At 32.3% G+C, this 21345-nt stretch overlaps 2 protein-coding genes across 3 annotated transcripts in view; one reads left to right on the forward strand and one right to left on the reverse strand.

Moving 5' to 3' along the window:
- LOC141483520 (E-selectin-like) overlaps window positions 1-21345 on the reverse strand; it is a gene marked incomplete at its 3' end in the record, with an annotated part of 56588 nt that overhangs the window by 19687 nt on the left and 15556 nt on the right. Inside the window, exon 2 of the mRNA XM_074178197.1 lies at window positions 7971-8276. Coding sequence (XP_074034298.1) covers window positions 7971-8276 — 306 coding nt within the window. The remainder of the gene's footprint in view (window positions 1-7970; window positions 8277-21345) is intronic.
- On the forward strand, window positions 10526-19130 carry LOC111506596 (uncharacterized). Of its 2 annotated transcripts, none has more exons than XM_023161720.2 (8): window positions 10526-11303; window positions 12703-12824; window positions 12881-13236; window positions 13379-13649; window positions 13735-13907; window positions 14013-14172; window positions 14803-14933; window positions 15014-19130. In XM_023161720.2, the coding sequence occupies exons 1-5, from the start codon at window positions 11240-11242 to the stop codon at window positions 13864-13866; spliced, it is 945 nt and encodes a 314-aa protein (XP_023017488.2). In that variant the 5' UTR covers window positions 10526-11239; the 3' UTR covers window positions 13867-13907; window positions 14013-14172; window positions 14803-14933; window positions 15014-19130. The 2 variants fall into 2 exon arrangements, with proteins under 2 accessions (XP_023017488.2, XP_023017487.2); XM_023161719.2 differs by having other exon boundaries at window positions 10528-11303; window positions 13732-13907.

The following is a 21345-nucleotide window of genomic DNA, read 5'->3' on the forward strand; positions in this document are numbered from 1 at the left end:
TATTTTGGGCAAAAAACCCAAGAGACATTTTTTGTTTAAAATGAAACAGGCTATCGGAAATAAATTTTTAAATGGTAAACAAATAATGCGACAAAAAGTTACATTGGAAATACATTTTAGGGGTTGCGTTTTCCACCCCTTACAACCATGGGGTAAACTAAATAAATTAGTGGCTAAGTGTCTTTTTGGTAGTAAAAAACGTCAGGTTAATTTCAATATTGTAATATTTTCAGTGCTTGTGAAAAAAAATTGTTATACAAATTTTATGTACCCCCTTTAAGGGGCTGTATCTTAACAAGGGATGCTCCGCTGAAGTTTTTTTATATGAAAGATCCTATTTTTTTTTTCGATGGGGAATCACCTCCTTAAATGTTTTACACTTATTCAGTTACACCCTGTATATTCCTATATTTTTTGTCATAGTGAACTATGAACTGTGAATTACGTTCACAACTAGGAACTTCAATTTTGAAATAGTATCTGTCTACCTTGAGGAAATACAAGATGATAATGCGATCCTAATCTTCAAAGTCATTCACAATATACAGTGCATTCTATTTAAACCGAGCCACCCTGAATAACTTTTGGTACAATGATTTTCAGGAAAAATAAAAAACACATCAACAATAGTATACAGCGGGACACATTGTGACCACCCAGAGCACCCCCAGAGCAGGTCACCAATTTTTTTTAATGGATCACCCTATATTGCTCCATGATAAGCATATTTCAACAAAGTATAAACTGAAGCTCATGGTTCGGGAGCTACAAATCATTTGATTTGAAAACGATCCACCCTGAATAACTTTTGAAACAATGATTTGCAGGAAAAATAAAAAACAGGTCAACAATTATACGGAGGCCACATTTTGAAATATTTGTTCAAGAAACAAATATGGAAGCAATAAATCAGAAAAAGAGATTTTTTATTAATTTTCGAATCAAAATCTGATTACTGGACAGTAAGAAGAAAACAAATTTCTATAGTGAATGTTCATAAACGTTTTCACTAACTTCCATACAATGGTGCAAACAAGCTTCCATTGCTGCCTTCACATGGTTGAGAATCTCGGGAGTTATTTCTCTGCAATGCCTCATGATATTCTATCTCAAATCTTCTTATGTTGTTGATTCTATCTCATAAACTTTAGACTTCAAATGACCCCATAGAAAAAAATCTACAGGAGTGAGATCCGGAGACCTTGGTGGCCATTCTGTAGGACATCTTATGCCAATTTAGCGACCAGGAAAATAACCTTCCAAAAATTGTCGCACTGGATCTGCATAATGAGTAGGTGCACCATTCTACTGAAAAACTATTTCATTTTCGAATAAATTTATATCGTCCTCAATTGCCCTATTGATGCACGGTATTATTCGATTCTCCAATATATCAAAATATTTATCACTAGTCAAATCATCATCGATAAAAAAGGTCCTATGACATGGTCACCTGAAATTCCTGCCAAAACATTCAGTTCTTGAGGTCGTTGGATATGAACTTGCCGGTATAAATGAGGATTCGTATCACTCCAATATCAGCAATTTTGCCGATTCACATCTCCATTCAAACTAAACGTACATTAATCTGAAAAACAAATTTTATACAAGAAATTCTGATGCAAGTTGATCCGTTAAGTGAGAATTTCACAAAACTCGATACGTCTATCGAAATCATCTTCGTTCAATTCAACTAGTCTAATCTTATATGGATGAAATTTGTACTTATGAAGGATCCTGAAAACATTTGTAAGACTGATTCCTGATTCTCTAGATAACTTAGAGAGAGATTGTGAATTTCGCATTAGTCCAACGTGCCCTAAAACTGCAGTACAAATAGCTTCATCGTTGATAACTCCTGAACGATTATGCTTTTTATTGTTAACAGATCCAGTTTCCATAAATTTGTTCAATAATTCCGAAACGTATTTGGGTCGTACATTTCTTCCTGGATGATTATCATTGAACATATGCGCAGCAGCTCTAGCACTATTTCTATTCTGGTAGTACAAACCCACTATTTTAATCCGTTCTCGAAGAGTATAAACCATTGCTTCTCAAGAATTCACAAAAACAGAAACACCAATTGTAACTTCACCTGACGGTTACCTGGTAGGTAATCGTTATTGTAGAATGAGACGAATACAAAATGAAGAGAATATAGAAGTCAAACTTAACTAGGCAAAATAATGCTTTTTTGAAGTATACTTCACAAAAACACCTATGAAATCTACGTTACAAATTGTACAGAAGTTCATTCAGGGTGGCTCGTTTTCAACTCAAATGATTTTTAGCTTTCAAACTATGAGCTTCAGACCATAATTCTACTTTCCGTTTGCGATAGGGGAAGGTAGATCAAATGTGAATATGTCAAAATGTGCCCCCTGTATACTACTGTTGAGGTGTTTTTTCATTTTTCCTGGAAATCATTATTCCAAAAGTTATTCAGGGTGGCTAATTTTGAACTCAAATAATTTGTAGTTCCCTAACCATAAGCTTCATTCCATATATTTTATACTTTGTTGAAATCGCTCATCATGGAACATCTGATAATGCGAAACAATATAGGGTGATCCATTAAAAAAAATTGGTGACATGCTCTGGGGGTGCGATAGGGGAAGGAACATCAAATGTTAATATGTCAAAATGTGTTCCTCTGTATACTATTGTTGACGTGTTTTTTTATTTTTCCTGAAAATCATTTTACCAAAAGGGTGGTTCGTTTTAAATGGAATGCACTATATATACATAGTACCTGCATACATACATACATGCATGCAGTCATGCATACACACATACAGACATTGCGTAAGTTCTGATAAAAGCTTGTAATTTAATAATAAAATGAAAAAACAACTTTCATATTTGCTGGTATTTTACAGGAATTGTTCCCCGATATAAAAAGATCCAGTAAAAAGTTCAGTCGGCTGCAATTTGGTGAGCTTTTCACTGAACAGTTTACAAAACAGCAACACATGTTTTTTCACGACTGTTTATTATGAGGTAAGAAGTTATTGAAACATAAGTGTTTTCTTCAAAAAATATCATAAAAACAAGATGGATGGGATAATTTCAGTCTGATGTGAAGCTTGAAGGTGAAATTCAGACCAAGAATAATGATAAAATATAACCCAGTGTTGAAGAATGTTTTCAATTGTTAGATATGTTCATTCCCACGAGCTACGAGTAATTTGCCTTTTAATAATACATTAAATTTTTCTATTGTCCGGTCTTGTAACAGTTTTTGAGTCAACTTAGATGAATCGCACATACATATTTCTTATTATATACAGTCTCAAGAAAACGCATAGTTTTTAGTTGTATGGGTATCATTAATATTTCCAATATCCTAAGTTCTTCTGAATGAATATGTAGTTGCTGTCAGTGAGTTGGTTTTTCATGAATAAATATTTATCGTTCAGAGATGTAATTATTTTCTTCTCTTCGCGTGAGGTAATTAATATTGTTAATGAAAGTGTCCGAACAACATAACTGATCACACTAATTTTTCATACAGGAGCTGTGTATAGATACAAATAAATAAGATAAGCAAAACAAGTAAATTTAAAGATGTTCGTTGAATGAAAAAGACGGTGTTTGAGAGTTGAAGACTTTCAAAAGTGTGGAAAAAGTAATTATTGATATGTAAATCCTACAACCAAACATGAATCGAATAGTAGTGAATTCAATTTTATATTTTGTAGTTGTCAATTAAAAATACTTGGTTCCGAACAATAACAATTATATAGATAGTACAAGCTAGATTTCATAAAAAAGTATTCAAATTATAATTGAATACTAATAATGTGGATACTACAACCAAGCTGTCAAGTTGAGAAAATACTTCAAGTCATTTGTTAGATTCACTTGAGACCTACAAAAATATTTGTCTAGAAATTGTCAATATTTCCAATATTTTCCAATTTAGTAAAAATTTTATAGGCTATGCCGGACCGGATCGAAGAGCTGGAATCCTTTCTGACGGCGGCCGCTCTTGGCTGTACCGTGCCGGGCTAGCGAGCGGTTGTCCATTTATTTTCATTGTTTCAATCCTATACGTATTTTAACGAGACGGGCCTTACTGTGCTGTGCCGGACAAGTGGGCGACAAGCTTTAGACTTGCGCTACTCTTTCACTCAACCAACCAGTATATGGTCATGAAACAAAAATAAAAGTATGTTATTGAAAGATGAGATAACGTCTTACAGATTGTTTTGATCACTGTTTACCGAATATTATCGTCTTTATTTTTTTGAACGGTAAACATGGTTGTGGTATTATATATTTACGATATATATTGAAAGTGGTAGCAGCCTGATATGTGAACGATTTTTCAGCAGTGAAATGTTTGGGTATGGTGAGGGTGGTAACTGTTCTAAGGTATCTCTTAAGAACTTGACGACTTAGGGTTAGCTTTTTCGCCAAATCATAACATATAGTTTGAAAAGGAAATATACTTGATGCAACTCACGTCTTTTATGCATTTTCAACCATCCGATGTCATTAATTAGAGGTGTCACATTCTCCCGGTATTTGATATTACAGATGTACCGAGTACACGCGTTTTGGACTCTGTATTTGACTCTGGTTTTATATTATCGGTTTGCCCAAGTTGATAACTTTCTCTTGTGTTCAAAGAGACGCGTACCCATACTTCTTTTGGTGGGTCCAGGTAGACCGACCCTCAGTTAAAAGGAACCTGGTATAGCCCGGGTGTTACTAAAGGTTCTCTGGGGTCCTCAACTGACCTTTTTGTACCTTGGGAGCTGTCTGACTTGTTCATTCAGTCCAAGTCTCCAGAAAACACTGCAGCCTCTTGGGCGTATTTATTCTCCCATCTTCTCATGACACCCATTCCATCAGTCTCGTTCCCTGCACTAGTTTATACAGGTTCCGGGTTGGATGTTCGTCATATTCTTCTGGGCGTAATTTTGTACGTCCATGTATTGCCTGCCTCCTGTGATTTAGTGCCTCACATTCGCATAAGATGTGTAGAGCTGCTTCTACCCCTTCGTTGCATAATCTGATCTGTATACCTGACCTGTATGCATATTGGTATCGATGTAATGGTCTGATAGCCAGTGATACGTCCCTGATATGCCTGTCAAGTAGTTTTTCTAGCGTTTTCAACGCACATGACATGAGACTAATTGATCTCAAAGCCTTCACCGAGTCCTGTCCGATTTTCCTAGGATCCGGAATGAAGGTGGCCCTAATCAGTCTCCAACTTTTTGGTATGTGTCCCAGTGCTAAGCTTGCCCTGAGAATTATACACAATTTTTTGGAAAGTACTTCCAGTCCCTTTTGAAGCATTACTGGGTATATGCCATCAGGTCCCGGCGACTTATAGGGTTGAAATGAGTTTACAGCCCATTTAATTTTCTCCATATCTATCACCTTTTGTCATTTGCCAGTCCTTTCTGGATGTCCTTTTCGGGGTCTCCAGTTCTGAATTCGCTCAGGACTCCGGTGTTAGATTTGTAATTTCTGACCCGGGAAAGTGTACCAGGAAAAGCTCTCTGATAGTATCTTCTCCGGTTTTTGTATACTGCCCCGTATTTGTTTTCAGATTATTTATTGATACCTGAGGTTCCTTCGAGAGTCCACTGACCTTAGACTTTATCCCCTCTCTTTTGTTGTGGCTGGTGGTTAGAGTTTTTGTTCAGGTGCCTGTCCTGCCCTGTCCCTTCCATTTGGAAGGGAAAGGCTTGAAACTCGATTATTTGGAATTTTTAGGAATTGAACGTGAAAAAGCGTGAAAAAACAGCATATATACAATGTGTTTTGAACAAAAATAAAAACAATTCAAAACTGACATGGAGAAATCTTGAAGACTACAAAATCATCCTCGCAAACCAATAGCCCGCCAATTGATCTACGTAGACCTGAAGAAACCAATGACTATTTTTTAAACGTGGCTGGACATTCAATAGTAAATAATAACACTCTTTCATTCTACAATGATAATGAATTGAACGCTCCTATGAACTTTTCCCTCACCGATATAATAATATGTGATGATGATATTTTGACTGCTATCAAAGAAATAAAATCTAATGCTTTAGGTATTGACAATATAAATATCAAGAGGATTCCTTTAGTGATACCACACTGTATTGATGAAGTTGAACATATTTTCAACGAGTCCTACAGACAGGGTATTGTTCCAGATGTTTGGAACGTTGCTAATAAGAGATTTTCTTGAAGAAAATCGAATACTCCCGTACGAGCAGTCTGGGTTCCGCAAAAAACACGGAACACAGACTGCCCTCTTGAAAGTAATCGATGATCTTGCGAAATTCAGAGATCAATCAAAAGTCACCATTTTAGTACTACTTGATTAAAGTAAAACTTTCGATTTAGTTGATTTCGATTTACTCATCAGCAAGCTCAAGTTCATAGGATTTGATGACATTTCTCTCAAATGAATGGCCAGTTATATCACAGGCCGATCACAGAGGGTCAAACTGGATAATTACTCATGGTCACCCCTAAAAGAAACAATCTCAGGTGTACCGCAGGGAAGTATTTTAGGACCCTTGATGTTTTCACTGTTTATTTTTGATTACCCCACTTTCTTATCACATTGTCAAGTACATCTATACGCAGATGATATACAGTTATATTTGTCTTCTCATAACACCGATACAGAAAGTTGCGTGGCCAATATAAACACAGATTTGCACAAAACATTCCTTTACTTGGAGAATCATGGACTGAAAATCAATCCAAATGAAACTTTGGCCTCATGCATAGGATCTCAAAGACAAATGGTAGAAACTCAGTGTAACTTTAGGCTCACTCTCGATAAAGCAGACATTGACTGGGTAGACAATGCTAAAAATCTTGGCGTAACCATAAATAGCTCTTTGTCTTTCCATGAACATGTGACAAACATTTTCAAAGTATCATTCTTCAAACTCAAATCGCTATACAAATTCAAGTATCAGTTATTAGAAGAAATGAAACTCAGGTAAGTTGAAACTCTCATTTACCCCCATATCGAGTATTGTTGTTAGGTGTATTACAATTTTTTGCCGCAATATAACAAGCAGAAGTTACAACGTATACAAAATGCTTGCATGCGATTCGTATGCTGTATACCACGTGGTGAACATGTCACATAATTTTTGTTCGAAATGAAGAAGTTGAATGTGAGGTACAGTGTCCAATATTTGATAAAAAAATGTTTGTTTAAGTAATTCAAACTAAAACACCTAGTTATTTATATAGTTTATTAAGCAGGCAATTTGAGAATCAACTCATTCAACATCCTAGGCACCGTACTTCTATTTTGGAGGATGTTTTTCTTATATAGCCCCTTCTTATCTGAATGAAATTTTACCACTTTTAGTGTGCTAATTTGAAAATTTTAAAATTCAATGTATGGTAATGCAATGAAATTCTTAAATTGACCAAAATAATGTTAAGAATATTATGAGTTACTAGCAACTATATGATCTATAATTTTTTCCTTCTCTATCATTGCTATGATGGTGAATAAGTATTTTTATAATTATTTTCTTACACTCTGTATAATTTTTGGGAGAGGTGGAAGATAGCCTTTGGCTAACCCTTTTACTTTTATGTATAAATGTATTTTTTATGCATAATAAACGATATTATTATTATTATCATTTGAGAATTCTGAAAGTTCATTGAATGACCGAGTTGAATTGACTTTTTTCCACTTCTGAATCTGTTTTCTGAAGTGGAAATGGTAATTAGTTCATTACATGTCTATTTGATGGGTTGGTTGAATTTTCTTTTATGATGTTTGAATTTTTAATTACTTTTTACCTAAATTCAGGTGAAATTATTATTCATCAAGTAGGTGAAAGGTCATTTGATCCGAATGTTTATTATATAACGCACTAATTAGCATAGCGAATCAGGTAGTGCAATTTTGTAAATTGTCCGGTAAAAATCTCAACAAAATCTCATAATAAACCGTTTCTTGAGTGACTCACCTATTGTTCCAGGAAACCAGGCACACAGCGGGTTCTTCTGCAGATCAGTGCTGCTGTTGCCCACCCTAATTTCCAAATCCTGCAAAGGCTGATGCCCACAACAGCCTCTAGTGGTGATTCTTATCGTCTTGATAGGATACGGCCTCAGCAAGTCGACTTGCCACCATGGACTAGTTTCTTTGTATGTTTCCGAACACCTCTTCCCGTCGTGTTCGGTGCTTTTGTCGCCATCGTTGGCATTCACGGCTGATCCTCCTTTCACGGTGGTGGACTGGTTGGCAGGTCTTCGGTAGGCGACATTAATACCTGTAACAGTTTTTTTATTTATTTAGTGATTTGGGGTTTACACAAATGATGGAAGAGTATTGTCGGTTTGATATACAGAGCATTTGAAGACTTGATTACAGTAACATAGCTTGAGGTTCAACGGTACCTGGTATCTTCGTGGATAATAATAATAATAATAATATTTATTGGCAAAGATACATTGTTCAATGATACAAATTGTACGAGTCAATTTCCAAATAAATATAGAATTCCCACAGAAGGATATACCTGTGCGTGGGGTCTGCAGAAATTTGAATACTAATGAATACAATTTAAAATTTAAAATATAAAGTGGTATGAGTAAATAAATAAAAGCTAAGACGTTTTAAAATTATCAGACATATTATTTTAATTATATCATCAATCTTCTTGTATGAATATGTGAATCAGTTTCTATGCATGTCACTATGATAGTAAACATTTTTCATATCAACGTGTTGGTGTATCTGAAGCCTTGGCAAGCCTAAGACCCAGGTTTTGAGTTTATTCCTTAATGAATTATCACTCCTGATACTTTTTATATGGTCAAAAGTTTTCAGAAATGACCAAATTTGTAAAAATAGTTGAAAGAGAAGGCTTTTTCTCTCAATTTGTGTCTGAAACTTACTGCTTTGCATAATCTCAAGAGTATATTTTGAAATTATATCTTTTCTTTCTTTCTCTGGGAGTTTCCCACATTTTTTCGTATAAAGATGGAGAAGTAGAAAACCAAAACTTTTCTTTCTAAAAAAATTATTTCTCCTTATAATATATCTATCACTTCCAACATGAATATTCTGTTTAGCAATGTTCTATCGAATAGAGTAGTAGATAATGATAACATTTTACTTCGTATCTCTAGTACAAAATCCAAATAATTACAAATTCTCAAGTGGCAAATTTTTACATTATAATGATTTAGAATATTATCTCTTCTTGGAAAATAATGGAGAGTAGTTGTCTACAAACGTGAAGAATATAAAGTAAAATAATGGAAATTTCCAATACGTTGAACTGTACACATCCTCTTGCGGAATTCGATACGTTGAATGCATTAACACTATGACGAAATATTTCACCTGCCGTTTGAATATTAACCTCTACACACAAAAAAAAAAGTTCTCAAATTGAGAAGAGTCATTTCTTTGAAAATTCAAGTAAATTTCTCCTTTGAATTAAGCATATTTTTTTGCCACAAAACAGTTGTTTTTCATAAGAGGAGAGGATAATTTTTTTGAAATATATACTTAGCCAAGCATGCCATTATAAAAATGAAAGTATGAATTATTCAACTTGATATTAACGCTTTTGTTCATTCAAAAAAACATAATATTTTGTTTCAATACTCTATTTCTTGGTGCAAGTATATGAATTTGCGTTGTTTTGAATGAAAAACATAATTTTGTCAGGTTGACATTACCATTTGTTTGAATTAGAAAAAGGTAATTTTTTGATTCAACAATTATGTTTCCTCGATGAAAGAATAATCATATGCATTGGTTTCAAATGAAGAAATAGTTTCTTCAAGTTGATACTATTAATTTGTTCCAATCAATAATCCCAATATCTTGATTCTATACCTCTTTTTTCTCAAAACCAGAACAGAAAAATGCATTGTTTTGAATAAAAAGAAATAGTTTTTTCAGGTTTATGTTGACAATTTATTCGAATTGATAAACGTAATATTTCGAGAGAATACTTTCTTTCCTTCATATAGAATAAGTCAAATATGTATTTCTTCAATTCAAAAAATATGCTTCCTTCTGGTCTTTTAGATAATGTTCGGTATCACATTTACAGAAAATTCTTGAAAACAAGTTTTTCAGTTGCAAGGTGAACTTTCAATTATGTTTGAAACATTGGCAAGTAACTCTAAATTTTTGATTATTACCGTTGACTTTTTTATCTTTATTTTGGAAGTGAAAATTTATTGTAGTAAGTAAATCATCATAACCATTTGACATTATCATTTTCTCATTTCAATAATGCTGGTTTCTTGAGAATTGGTAGCTAGGCGGTGATGCCACAAAGACCGATTGATTTCAATAAATTCATAGGAAAAGCAAAAAGGCCAACTTGAAAAAAAACGGTGACCGAAGCTGTCGACAACTTCTATTACAATCTGCTGTATAAATTGGGAAATGAGAATAAGCAGCATAATATTTTTCAGTGTTTGATATCTATAATAGGTATACGTGAGAAAGTAGACAAAAAATTCTTTCGAATTAATTTTATGTGTACCTACTTAAAATGGTTATTTCGACAAAATTCAAGGCGTACCAAATCTCAAAAAAGGTTCAATTAAACTGCAGTTACGCATAATAAAGCACATGATATTATATAAAAAGACCTCATTTCAAAATTTACGCAATTTGGAATTCAAATTAAGATGATGGCAGCGCCAGAGATTGTACCTATGAGGTACCTATAGTTAAGTAAGTATTTTGAATGACAATTTGTTATAATTTTATTCATATTTGAGATATTTTTCCCCTTCTGAATTTGCGGTTACATCAAAATATTTATATTTCTTCAAACTATTTAAATTGAAAGCTAATTCATCAAATTCCTATAATAAATTCAACTATAGGGAATTATTTGTCATGATGTACACATTTGGCAATGGCAACAACAATATCATAGAAACTCTGAGATCATATTCAGTTATAAGTTCATATTAATAATTCAGCTATCAGAGGACATATCACTTCTCTTGAATTTCCGATAGGCTAGCGATGAAAAATACACTTGGCAACGTTTATTATTTATCATGTGACTTGCTAACCGCGAATCTGCCAGTGACCTTCGTCAAGTCACGCCATAAATCCAAATCAGGTCTTGAGTTAAGAGACGTTGAGGCATCAGACAGAAGCCGGTTTTCTATTTTTTGCTGTATCGTTTCTAATCGCCACTATATCACAGAATAAACCGAGTAAATAGTGTTGTGTTATGAAAACGTGGGCATGGATATCCAACAACTTCTGAATTTGTGGAAGGCTGATGATATAATCATATCAAAATTCCTCGGTAAGTACCTATTACAAGAAATTACCCGGAAATAATCTGTAATTAAACATTGTGTGGCTTGTTTGAAGTCTTTAGTACCTATATATACCGAATGAAAGGAATATTTTTTTAATTGATGATTTGTTACTTGATCTAGGTATACCTCATTATTTATATCATTGCGTCCATGCCTGGTATATAATAGATGATGTTTTATAAAATTAATCAAACTGTGTTTGAAGCAGAACTTGTAAAACCACTTGAATATTTTGAATAATGCCAAATTCAACAAAATGAGCAGTACCTAGATTTATTCAATTATCCACATGTTATTATACACCCATTAAAACGAAGTGAAATATCAACTATTATGTAATTTTAATGGACTTGAAATAATCCTTTTAGAAATATAGAGAAATATACAGGGTGTTTCATTGAAAAAAATATTTTTATTCAATTTTCTGAATTCAAACGTTAATGGAAATAAAACCGACAGGTTTGAATGTGACCAAGATACAGGACGTGTTCTACTAAAAGTTGGAAATTCAATTTCGCCCTTTTTCTCAAAAAATAGGGAGAGCTATGGAAGTTCTGTTGTCAGCAATATTTAAAAAAAAAGTAGAGCAGTAATGTGAAGACCGCAGCTTTCTATCTCCAAAGACAACTGAGATATCATGCAAAAGTATCTAAAATTGGACACTTTGTACATATAAGAATAAATATTAAAAAGTGTATCTGTTCTTCCGGTTAGAGGAGGTTACAATAGGTTTCTTATGAAAATATCTCGGAATATATTATATTTCCGAGATATTGTAGGTATGACTTTAAAGTTTATTTTCGCTATTTTAAAAATTTTATTTTTTCATTTCCCTACATTTATTTTCCATAATTTCAGAAATTTGCAGCTCATTTTCGGGATGCATTTTGTGATCTGAGACTCTAAGATGATGTGGCAGTGTTATTTTTCTGAAAATTTTACTAGAAGTATCTAAAGGGATTCTTTATTTCATGCAAAAATCCATACTTATATTTTTCGAGTTTTAAAATCAGAAAATCACACAGGAATTCAGCTTTTCATTTGTTTACAGTAAAAGTTGATTTCATAGGATTTTAGGATTAGTTTTCGTAATTACTGATGACGGAACCACTTTATGCAATAAAAAATATGATCTACTAGGAACAAGTAGAGTTCAAGAACCTACTTTTCAGTTGATGTTCGAGATGAATCAAATATACAGTGGTTTTTAGATTTTTTTGAGGGATACGATGGACACAATATTTCCCAATAATTCTCAAACTATAGCTTGAGATGCACATATTTCAATAAGACCAAGATTTTCAGAAAAATCAATAATCTACTCGATAATTGAAGCTTACTTACATTTCACATAACTCACTTATTAATGCAATATTATTTCAGATAACAAAGTAACAGTTGAGGATTTACCTTTCCTTACTGAGGAATATTTAAAAGAATTAGTTCCTCTCATAGGGCAGCGTATTATGATTAAAAAAAAGATACATGACTACATTGTTTCTCAAGTAAGTTGGGTTCGGGTTTGAAATATTATGGTGTGGAAGTGGTTTTTTTCTTTCAGAAAGAAAATATCGCGGAAAATATAATCAATAAAAGTCCTAAACCTCACGAGTTGATCCAAATTATCAATGAATTTAGTGACATCCAGACGACAAGCACTATAAGCCATTGCTCAACTGAACCTTCTTCCCTTCCTGCCGACAGTTCTTTTCACGTTGATGAATACTTTGGTGATAATTTGGACTTGATCATTCGGCCTAAGTTCAGCGATTTCGACCTGAAAACAATTCTCCAAACATCACCAATGGGCAATAGTGTTCTCAAGTATTATGAAACAAAAAAACAATTGGATGGAACAAGAAGAACTCGTTTGGTGGACATTATTATGAAACACTTATATAACCACATCATAAAGCAGTATGTCATTTATTTTAATTTACTGTCACCATAAAATACTTTATAAAGACAATGTAGATTTCCTGCTACTGGGTTTTTTATATACAAACATCTTTTATGGCAGTGGTTGTACCTTATAGTTTGTATTCTTGTATATTTTCAGAAGACTTAGTCATGACGAGTATACTATATTAGCTGCTAAAATTGTCCAACTCTTTCCAACAGAAACAACTGGAATATACTATATTCCTGCTATAAAGAAACGACACTCTGTAACAGGAAAATCAATTGTGGCAAAAGGGCGATTGGTGGATAAATGCCGAAACATTATATATAAATGTGACGATGCAATAACTTTGAAGTCACGAAAAAGGAAGTCTTCTTGGAATTCCACTGAAAATATTCCGAAAAGGAGGCGACAGATACAGTTGCAGGTAAGTTCCTCAAAATAGTAGGTACCCATACTTGTTATTATCAACATCTAATAATATTGTGTATGCTTTTTACCTTATCCAGCAGAACTTCAAGACGACCAAAACTACATATGGCTATTACATAATTCAGATCCATGGACCACCGTGGAAAATAAATGGGATCTGCTGTATGACAAAAGAAGAGAGCAAAAGTGTGAGTCAGCCGCAGAATTCTTAAAACTTTGGTCAGTTTTGACTGATCCCAGAGGCATTTCATTGGTGAGTTAGGTGTAACTTTCACCCAATTGAGAGACCTATACAAATTTGGTATTTTCATAAAGGTTACTGTGAAACTATTTTATTCAACATAGTAACAAATTTCAGATTGCCAAAGATTTTGAGAGACTTTACCCCTCGTCGAGTATGAGCTTTTATGTCAAATGGGAACCATTTTTTGAGTCAGTTCTGGAATATAAGAAAAATATTGCAGTAGACAAACTGTTGGTGAGCTTGATAGAAGAAATTGAATCTACCGAAAATACAGGTTAGTTTATCAAAAATACCGAGTCTGGCCAGAAATGAAAATAGAATTCAGTCTATTTTTCTAAATTTCCCGTATTTTTACTCGACTATAGTCAGTCATAGGCTACCTTCTCCTAATGTTAGTTTATCAGGGTATTTTGAACTATATGACCTATAATACATTCCTAAAATACCTAGGAATAATTATGAATTGAAAATTTATAATGTATGAAACTCATTTCGTGGTAACAGTGTTGCCATATCTAACATTGACATGTCAAATATGGTCCAATAATATAATTTCATAAAATCAAAACTACCTACTTGCTCTGTGTATATAAAAGATCATGAGATATTTTCCAAAATAGTATTATGGTAAGAAGAAATGTCCAAATAATTATCATTTTTATAATATAACACTACAAGGTTTTAACTACTTACAGTTTCACAAACCACATGGAAAACATTGACATATTATTTATAATTTTTTTTCTTGAAAGAATTTTTCAAGAAGAAACATTTCATATAATAATTGAGACCTTGTATATTTCATTGTTGAATAGTTGTTGGTTGATAAAATTATTTCTGTTAATTTATATCTGCGTATTTAGAATTATCGAATTCATAATAATATACATATATAATTTTGCAGATGTCAAATTGATTAAACAGATTTCGCTTCTACCTCAATTGATTCCACCGAGAGGTAGAGTGAAACTCAACAATAAAACTTGGAAATTTTCTACAGTGGAATGCCAGGAGGGGTTTCTTGTGCATGTTACGGTATGTAGCCACCATTTTCCTTATTCTTTTGAAATCATTTTTAGATTTTGTTGCCACTTATTGAACACTTTCCATTACAGAGTGTCTCTGAAATTGAGGAGAAACTCAAAAACTTGAGAGATCAGGCAGCTGCAAAGAAAACAACTTTGCAACCATTCATCTTGATTGAAGGGCCTTATGACTGTCCCAGTAATTTTTATATCATCATTGATAAGATTCGTTATCATTTTAAATCAATAGTACCTTGCTTCGACACCCTGTTTAAAATATTTCATGTTTTGGATATAAAATATCCAGCGCAATGTGAATATTTATGGGTGTTGATTCAGAAATGTGTTTTCAATATTGACACCAAATTTGATAATGTACCTCCTTATTTATCAGATATTCTGCATATATCCAGGCAATGATACATCGAATTTGTTATTTTTGAGCATTTGATTTAAAATGAACTGTAATATTTGTGGTAAAGATTTTGAAAAATGAAGTGCAATATTTGTGGCAAAGATTTTGCAATCTTTAAGAAATATATTTTTCATATAGAATTTTTTCACAAAATAATGAACTACTTCAGTTGTCCCTTTACGAGATGTGGAAGAGTTTATAACAAGAAACATAATTTGAGAGAACACATAAAAAAAAAACATTCAAATTCTGATAATACATCATGTGGTAACAGTAACAATAAATTTTTGGTCGATGACAATGAGTTATTTATTGCTAAAGATAATACTTCTTCGAATATTCCAGAATCAGCACCAATTGTTGATAAATGTGAAAATCTTGATAACACTGAACAATTCAAAAAGATTTTCAATGAATCGATAAAATTTTTCCTGGCAAATTTGTATGACAAGTTAACCTTGACCAGAAATGATATACAAGATATTGTTTTAGAAATGGACGAATTCATTTCAGTGATAATGAGAGCAACCAAGAACTGTGTATTTGATTTGTTACAATTGGAAGAGCACCGAACAAAAATTAATATAGTTTTTCAATTACTATGTAACCCTTTTTCAGAACTCAAAACAGAGTATAAACGAATGCAATACTTCCAAAATTTGAATACTTTCATTAGACCTGAAGAGATTCAAATTGGAATCGTTCCTGAACAGCAGAAAAAAAAAGGTGAAATTTCCATACATCTGAAACGCAAATATGCCTATTACATTCCATTGGATAAAACACTCACACATTTATTTGAATTGCCACATGTTTATAAAATAATAAACTGTTATAAGAATGAATGTTTAAAAAATTTTCTTGATAACAAAATTATATCGAATAGTGTGAATGGATCTGTCTGGAATGAAATTGAACATGAACATAAAGATGATTTGTTTCCTCTGGTACTGTACTTCGATGACTTCGAACCTGGTAATCCATTAGGCAGTACAGCTGGTAATTACAAAATAGGAACGATATACTTCTCAATTCCCACTATACCTCCAGAGTATTACACTCGTTTGGAGAATATATTTTTGGCTTTAATTTTCAATAGTAATGAAAGAGGTCAATTTGGCAATGACGTTGTTTTTAGAAAATTAATAACAGATCTAAAACATCTTGAATCGCACGGAATCGAGGTGAATATTTCATCTGAGAAAAAACGAATATATTTCACAACTATTGCATTCTTGGGGGACAATTTGGGGATACATTCTATGTTTGGTTTACACGAAAGTTTCAGTTCCACATATTATTGCAGATTCTGTACATCGACTAAAAATGAAATGAACTTTATGCTGAAGGAAAATGAAAATAACTTGAGGATAGTAAAAAACTACGAGGATAACCTGAAGAATAATATTGGAATCAAGGAAAGATGTGTGTTCAATGTGTTACCAAATTTTCACATTTATAACAATTTTTCCTGTGACATTATGCATGATCTTTTTGAAGGTGTACATAGATATGATATGGCTTTTTTGATAGATGGAATGATAAGTAAAAATTATTTTTCATTGGGAATACTCAATGATAGAATACAGCACTATCAGTATGAATCTTCTGAAAAAAATATTCCTCCTCATATCACTAAAGAACATCTTAACAAAAAATGCATTATATTTTCTGCATCCGAAATGCATAATCTAGTTAAAAATTTTAGATTTTTTGTTGGAGATTTAGTTCCTGAAAATGATGTATTATGGGAATTATATTTAACACTTCTCAACATAACCACCATTGTGACTTGCTCTAGTTTAACGCAAGAATCAATTGATTTATTGAAATTTTTAGTGGAAACCCATCATGAACTATTCATTAACCTTTTTAATACAAACCTCAAGCCTAAACACCATTTCCTACTGCATTATGCTCGTGTAGTTGCGAAAATGGGCCCACTTACTATAATTTCGAGTATACGATTCGAAGGAAAGCACAGAGATTTCAAATCACCTGCACATCATATAAGGAGTAGGAAGAATTTACCTCTTAGTCTTGCTCTCAGAAATCAACTGAAAAATTTATTCCGTTTCATTAGTAACAGAGGGTTCAATGTAGTTGAGAACTTTGGTAAATGTTATGAACTTGATAAAAACTTCACCAAAGGGTTGAATTTTAGTTTTGAGAATTTCCATGGAATTAATTGGTATGAGTTGAATGGGGTGAAGTACAATGTTGGATCAGTGTTGGTTTATGAAGTTCAGAATGAAATCCCATATTTATTTCATGTCAAACATATCATAGTTGATAAAACTGCTTTTGATGGGAATATTCGTTTCATTTGTAATGCACTAAAATGTTTGGAATATAGTAAACATTTTGAAGCTTTTGAAGTGATACACCAAACACAATTGAAAGTTTTAGATCTCAAGAATTGTTATTCATCTGATCCCACTGTCATACACACTTTGTGCAATGGAAGAAGTTATGTTTCTGTTTGAATCTTTATCTACCATGAATATTTCACTTCATAAAATGAAAACTGAATATGTATAAGTACAGTGTGCCTAAGATAAGGAGGAACAGCATGGTGATCCTCGGTAACCGTAAGAGTTACACATCAATAGGTCGAATAAGCAAAAAGTTGCGCAATTAAGGGGTCAATATAATTAGATGTCAATATATTTATGTTTACTTCTGGATATATTCGGAAAAGAAACGAAATTTGGCGGTTTGGTTTTTATTTTTCTTCTGAAGTTATTTGAATAGTTTTGAAAAAACCATATATAGGCACTGTCTCGTTGCCACTTCTTCAGCTCTACAAAATGGCGTTAACAAAATATCCCTACAACGTTTTGTTTCAAAGAAACCATCATCAACTTAGTTTTTTTATATGACACCAAAAATACGTGACATGGCATTTTTTATTGTAATGTCATGCAGGGTGTACTTTTTTTCGTGTCATATAAAAAACAAAGTTGATGATGGTTTCTTCGAAACGAAACGTTGTGCGGAGATTTTGTGAACGCCATTTTGTAGAGCTGAAAAGTGGCATAAAAAAAGTGCGTTTGGTTTTTTAGAAACTTTTCAAATAACTTCAGGACAAAATACAAACCGAACCGCCAAATTTTGTTTTTTGTTTTCGACTTTCTTCGGAAGTAAACAATATTTTCTGTATTTCTCAACATCTATTTATTGATCACTTATTTGCGCAACTTCGTGCCCAACTAGAACTACTGTGTAACTATTACAGTTACCGAGATCCCCATTGATTCCCATGCTGTTCATCCTTATCTTGGACATGCACACTACTGGTTCAAGTACTGTGTTACTGTTATCATACATGTTTCATCAAATTTTATTTTTGAGGAAGGTTGGTTCAGTTTATATAAGAAGAATTGTGTCAATATATGATCCACCCTAGCAAATATGTTGGTTTTGTTTTATATTTTTACCATTTCTATGGATCTACATGTTTTAGTTGGTTAACTCCACTGTTTTTATGATTGCAGGGCATAGGGATAACAGTTTCATTTCGAATGTGCTTTAAATGTTACAATATTTTATATTTCTTCTATATCTTTTGACCAGTGACTTTGGAAATGTTTTTGATTCAGACCGAAAAGACTGAATAGTTCCTTTAAAAAATGTTAATTTTTTATTTTTCTGTGATCTCATAGTAATAAAATCATTGTATCTTAGGTTAGATAGACAAAATCATTTCGACCAAAGAATTGTATTTTTAGTTGTTTTACACCCGAATTTTGTTTTTATACAATATACTATTCAATAAAACTTTTCAATGAATACTTTTGTTTCAATTATTTTTGACACTACATTATGTATATTACATCAAGCTTCTGTTTGTACAACAAAACATTGTATTCAGACTAAATCTCTACTATTCCTCATAATTACTTGTCATATATTTTCTGCCGAAACTTCAACTATCTTTCATTAGGTAGTACCTATATAGCACTTTAGTATTTCTGACATCTGCACAAAGTTGAAGTCCAAATAAATTTTGTTTACTGGTTGCATAAATACAACATATATAAATTTTGACAAGAAATGTTCATGTCAATTTTTCACAGTATAACATAACGATACGTTTCTAGCCCTGAAAATGCATTTCTCCACCTGAGCAAGCAATGAAATGATATATTTAAAGTGAAAAATTGTTTTTACGCAAGCAATTTGGATTCATTTCAAATCAAGAATATGAAACTATTCTTTGAAAGTAAGAAATGTTCGATTGAAGCAACTGGTATTGTTAAAGAGAGAAAACCAACTTATTGTCATGTACAATTCAGTTTTTCATATCAAAAATATCATTTTTTCTGATCGAGTAAATAAATTTTTTAATGAAAGGAATGGTTTTGATAAAGAGAATGAACGGAAGTCTCATTGAGAGTATCTTATGGAATCAGATTAGGAATATATGATTTCATCTCATATTTTGACCTAAACAAATGATTTTGTTGGGGAGAGAATGAAAAAGTCTCATCATGAAAAATTTATAGATTCAGATCGGTTAATATAATTCTTTCCATTCAAAGTAATCATATTTAACACAAACAAAGTATTTTTCTTGGAGTGAATGAATCCAATTCTCACTGTGAGTAATTCATAATTTCAGATCAAGAAAATTATGTTATATAATAGAGTAAATTGATTTTAAACTCAAAACCGTGATTATGTCAAAGTGAATATATTAATTTCTCAAAATGAAAAAATTGATTTTTTTGAAATGAACAAATTATCTCTTTCGTTATATACAAACAAATCATTTTCTTGAGTCAATGCAGTCATGCTTGATCCAAGATTTTTTTTTTTTGTGTGTACTTTCTCCAAGACACAGAGAATGAAAAATTCATATCAATTGAATATAGTTATTATTAGAACGCAATTATTATTCTATTTATATCTGTTAATTTAAAATAATATCTATACGAAAGTAATGAAGCGGAAGAATTTGTCTGTTTATTTGGCTGGAACGACCAGCCAAATTTCTTTTCTTTTGTACAGTGCCATACCCAAAGTATGCACCATATGGGAAACTTATTTATTAAGGATTTTCCGACAAGAAGCTATTCTTGATAAAAGTGTGTGCATTCCCTAAAACTAAATATGCACCAACAAAATACAGTAAAACACACGTAATATACGAGGAGCCTTCAAATATTTGATTTTCAGACAAGAGCAAAGTACTCTTATTTTGGAAAATCTTGGTAAATGTTATTTAAAATCTATTTGGAGCCATGAACATGTAAGTGAAGATTTGTTTTTTCATCCATTTTTTCAAAATGGGGACTACGAAAAATTTGATAAAATAATAAATAGACATCATCCTGTATACGACGGTTTATTTCAAAAGGCTGTAATATTACCAATTACACAACTATCGTGTTATCCACGGTCAATTTTTCTGAACAGTAAAATGATTTTCAAAGTTTATGGTGCAAAGTTATTTTTATTTTTTGTTAACACCGAAAAGTACTCAAATTATACAGTATTGTAAGGAGAACTCAATATTCAATAATATCAAATCCAAATCATCAAAATAAAAGAAGTATTTCGAAACAAACTCAATGATTTTCTGAGATTTTCTTGTCCAAAATAGTTCTCCAAAATAATCTCCAGAAAATCAATGAGTTTGCTCCAAAATACCTATTTTATTTTTATGTTTTGTGATTTAATATTATTGAATATCAAGTTCTTGTTACAATAATGTATAATTTTGAGTACTTTTCGGTGTTAAAAAAATATAAATAACTTTGCACCAAAAACTTTGCGAGTTATTTCACTCTTCAAAAAAATTGATCGTGGTTAACACCATAGTTGTGTAATTCGTAATATTACAGGCTTTTAAAATAAACTGTCGTATACAGAATGCTGTCTATTTACCGTTTTAGCAATTTTTTTCGTAGTCCCTATTTAAAAAAAAGTTGAAAAATATAACTTCGCTTAAACGGCCACGACTTCAAATCTAGATGTATTTTTTGATGCTGAACAACTTTTC

Source organism: Leptinotarsa decemlineata, unplaced genomic scaffold (assembly GCF_025532065.1).
Source record: "Leptinotarsa decemlineata unplaced genomic scaffold, Ldec_3_MD MMD2_tig00003736_RagTag_RagTag, whole genome shotgun sequence".
In the NCBI taxonomy this organism is placed as follows: domain Eukaryota; kingdom Metazoa; phylum Arthropoda; class Insecta; order Coleoptera; family Chrysomelidae; genus Leptinotarsa; species Leptinotarsa decemlineata.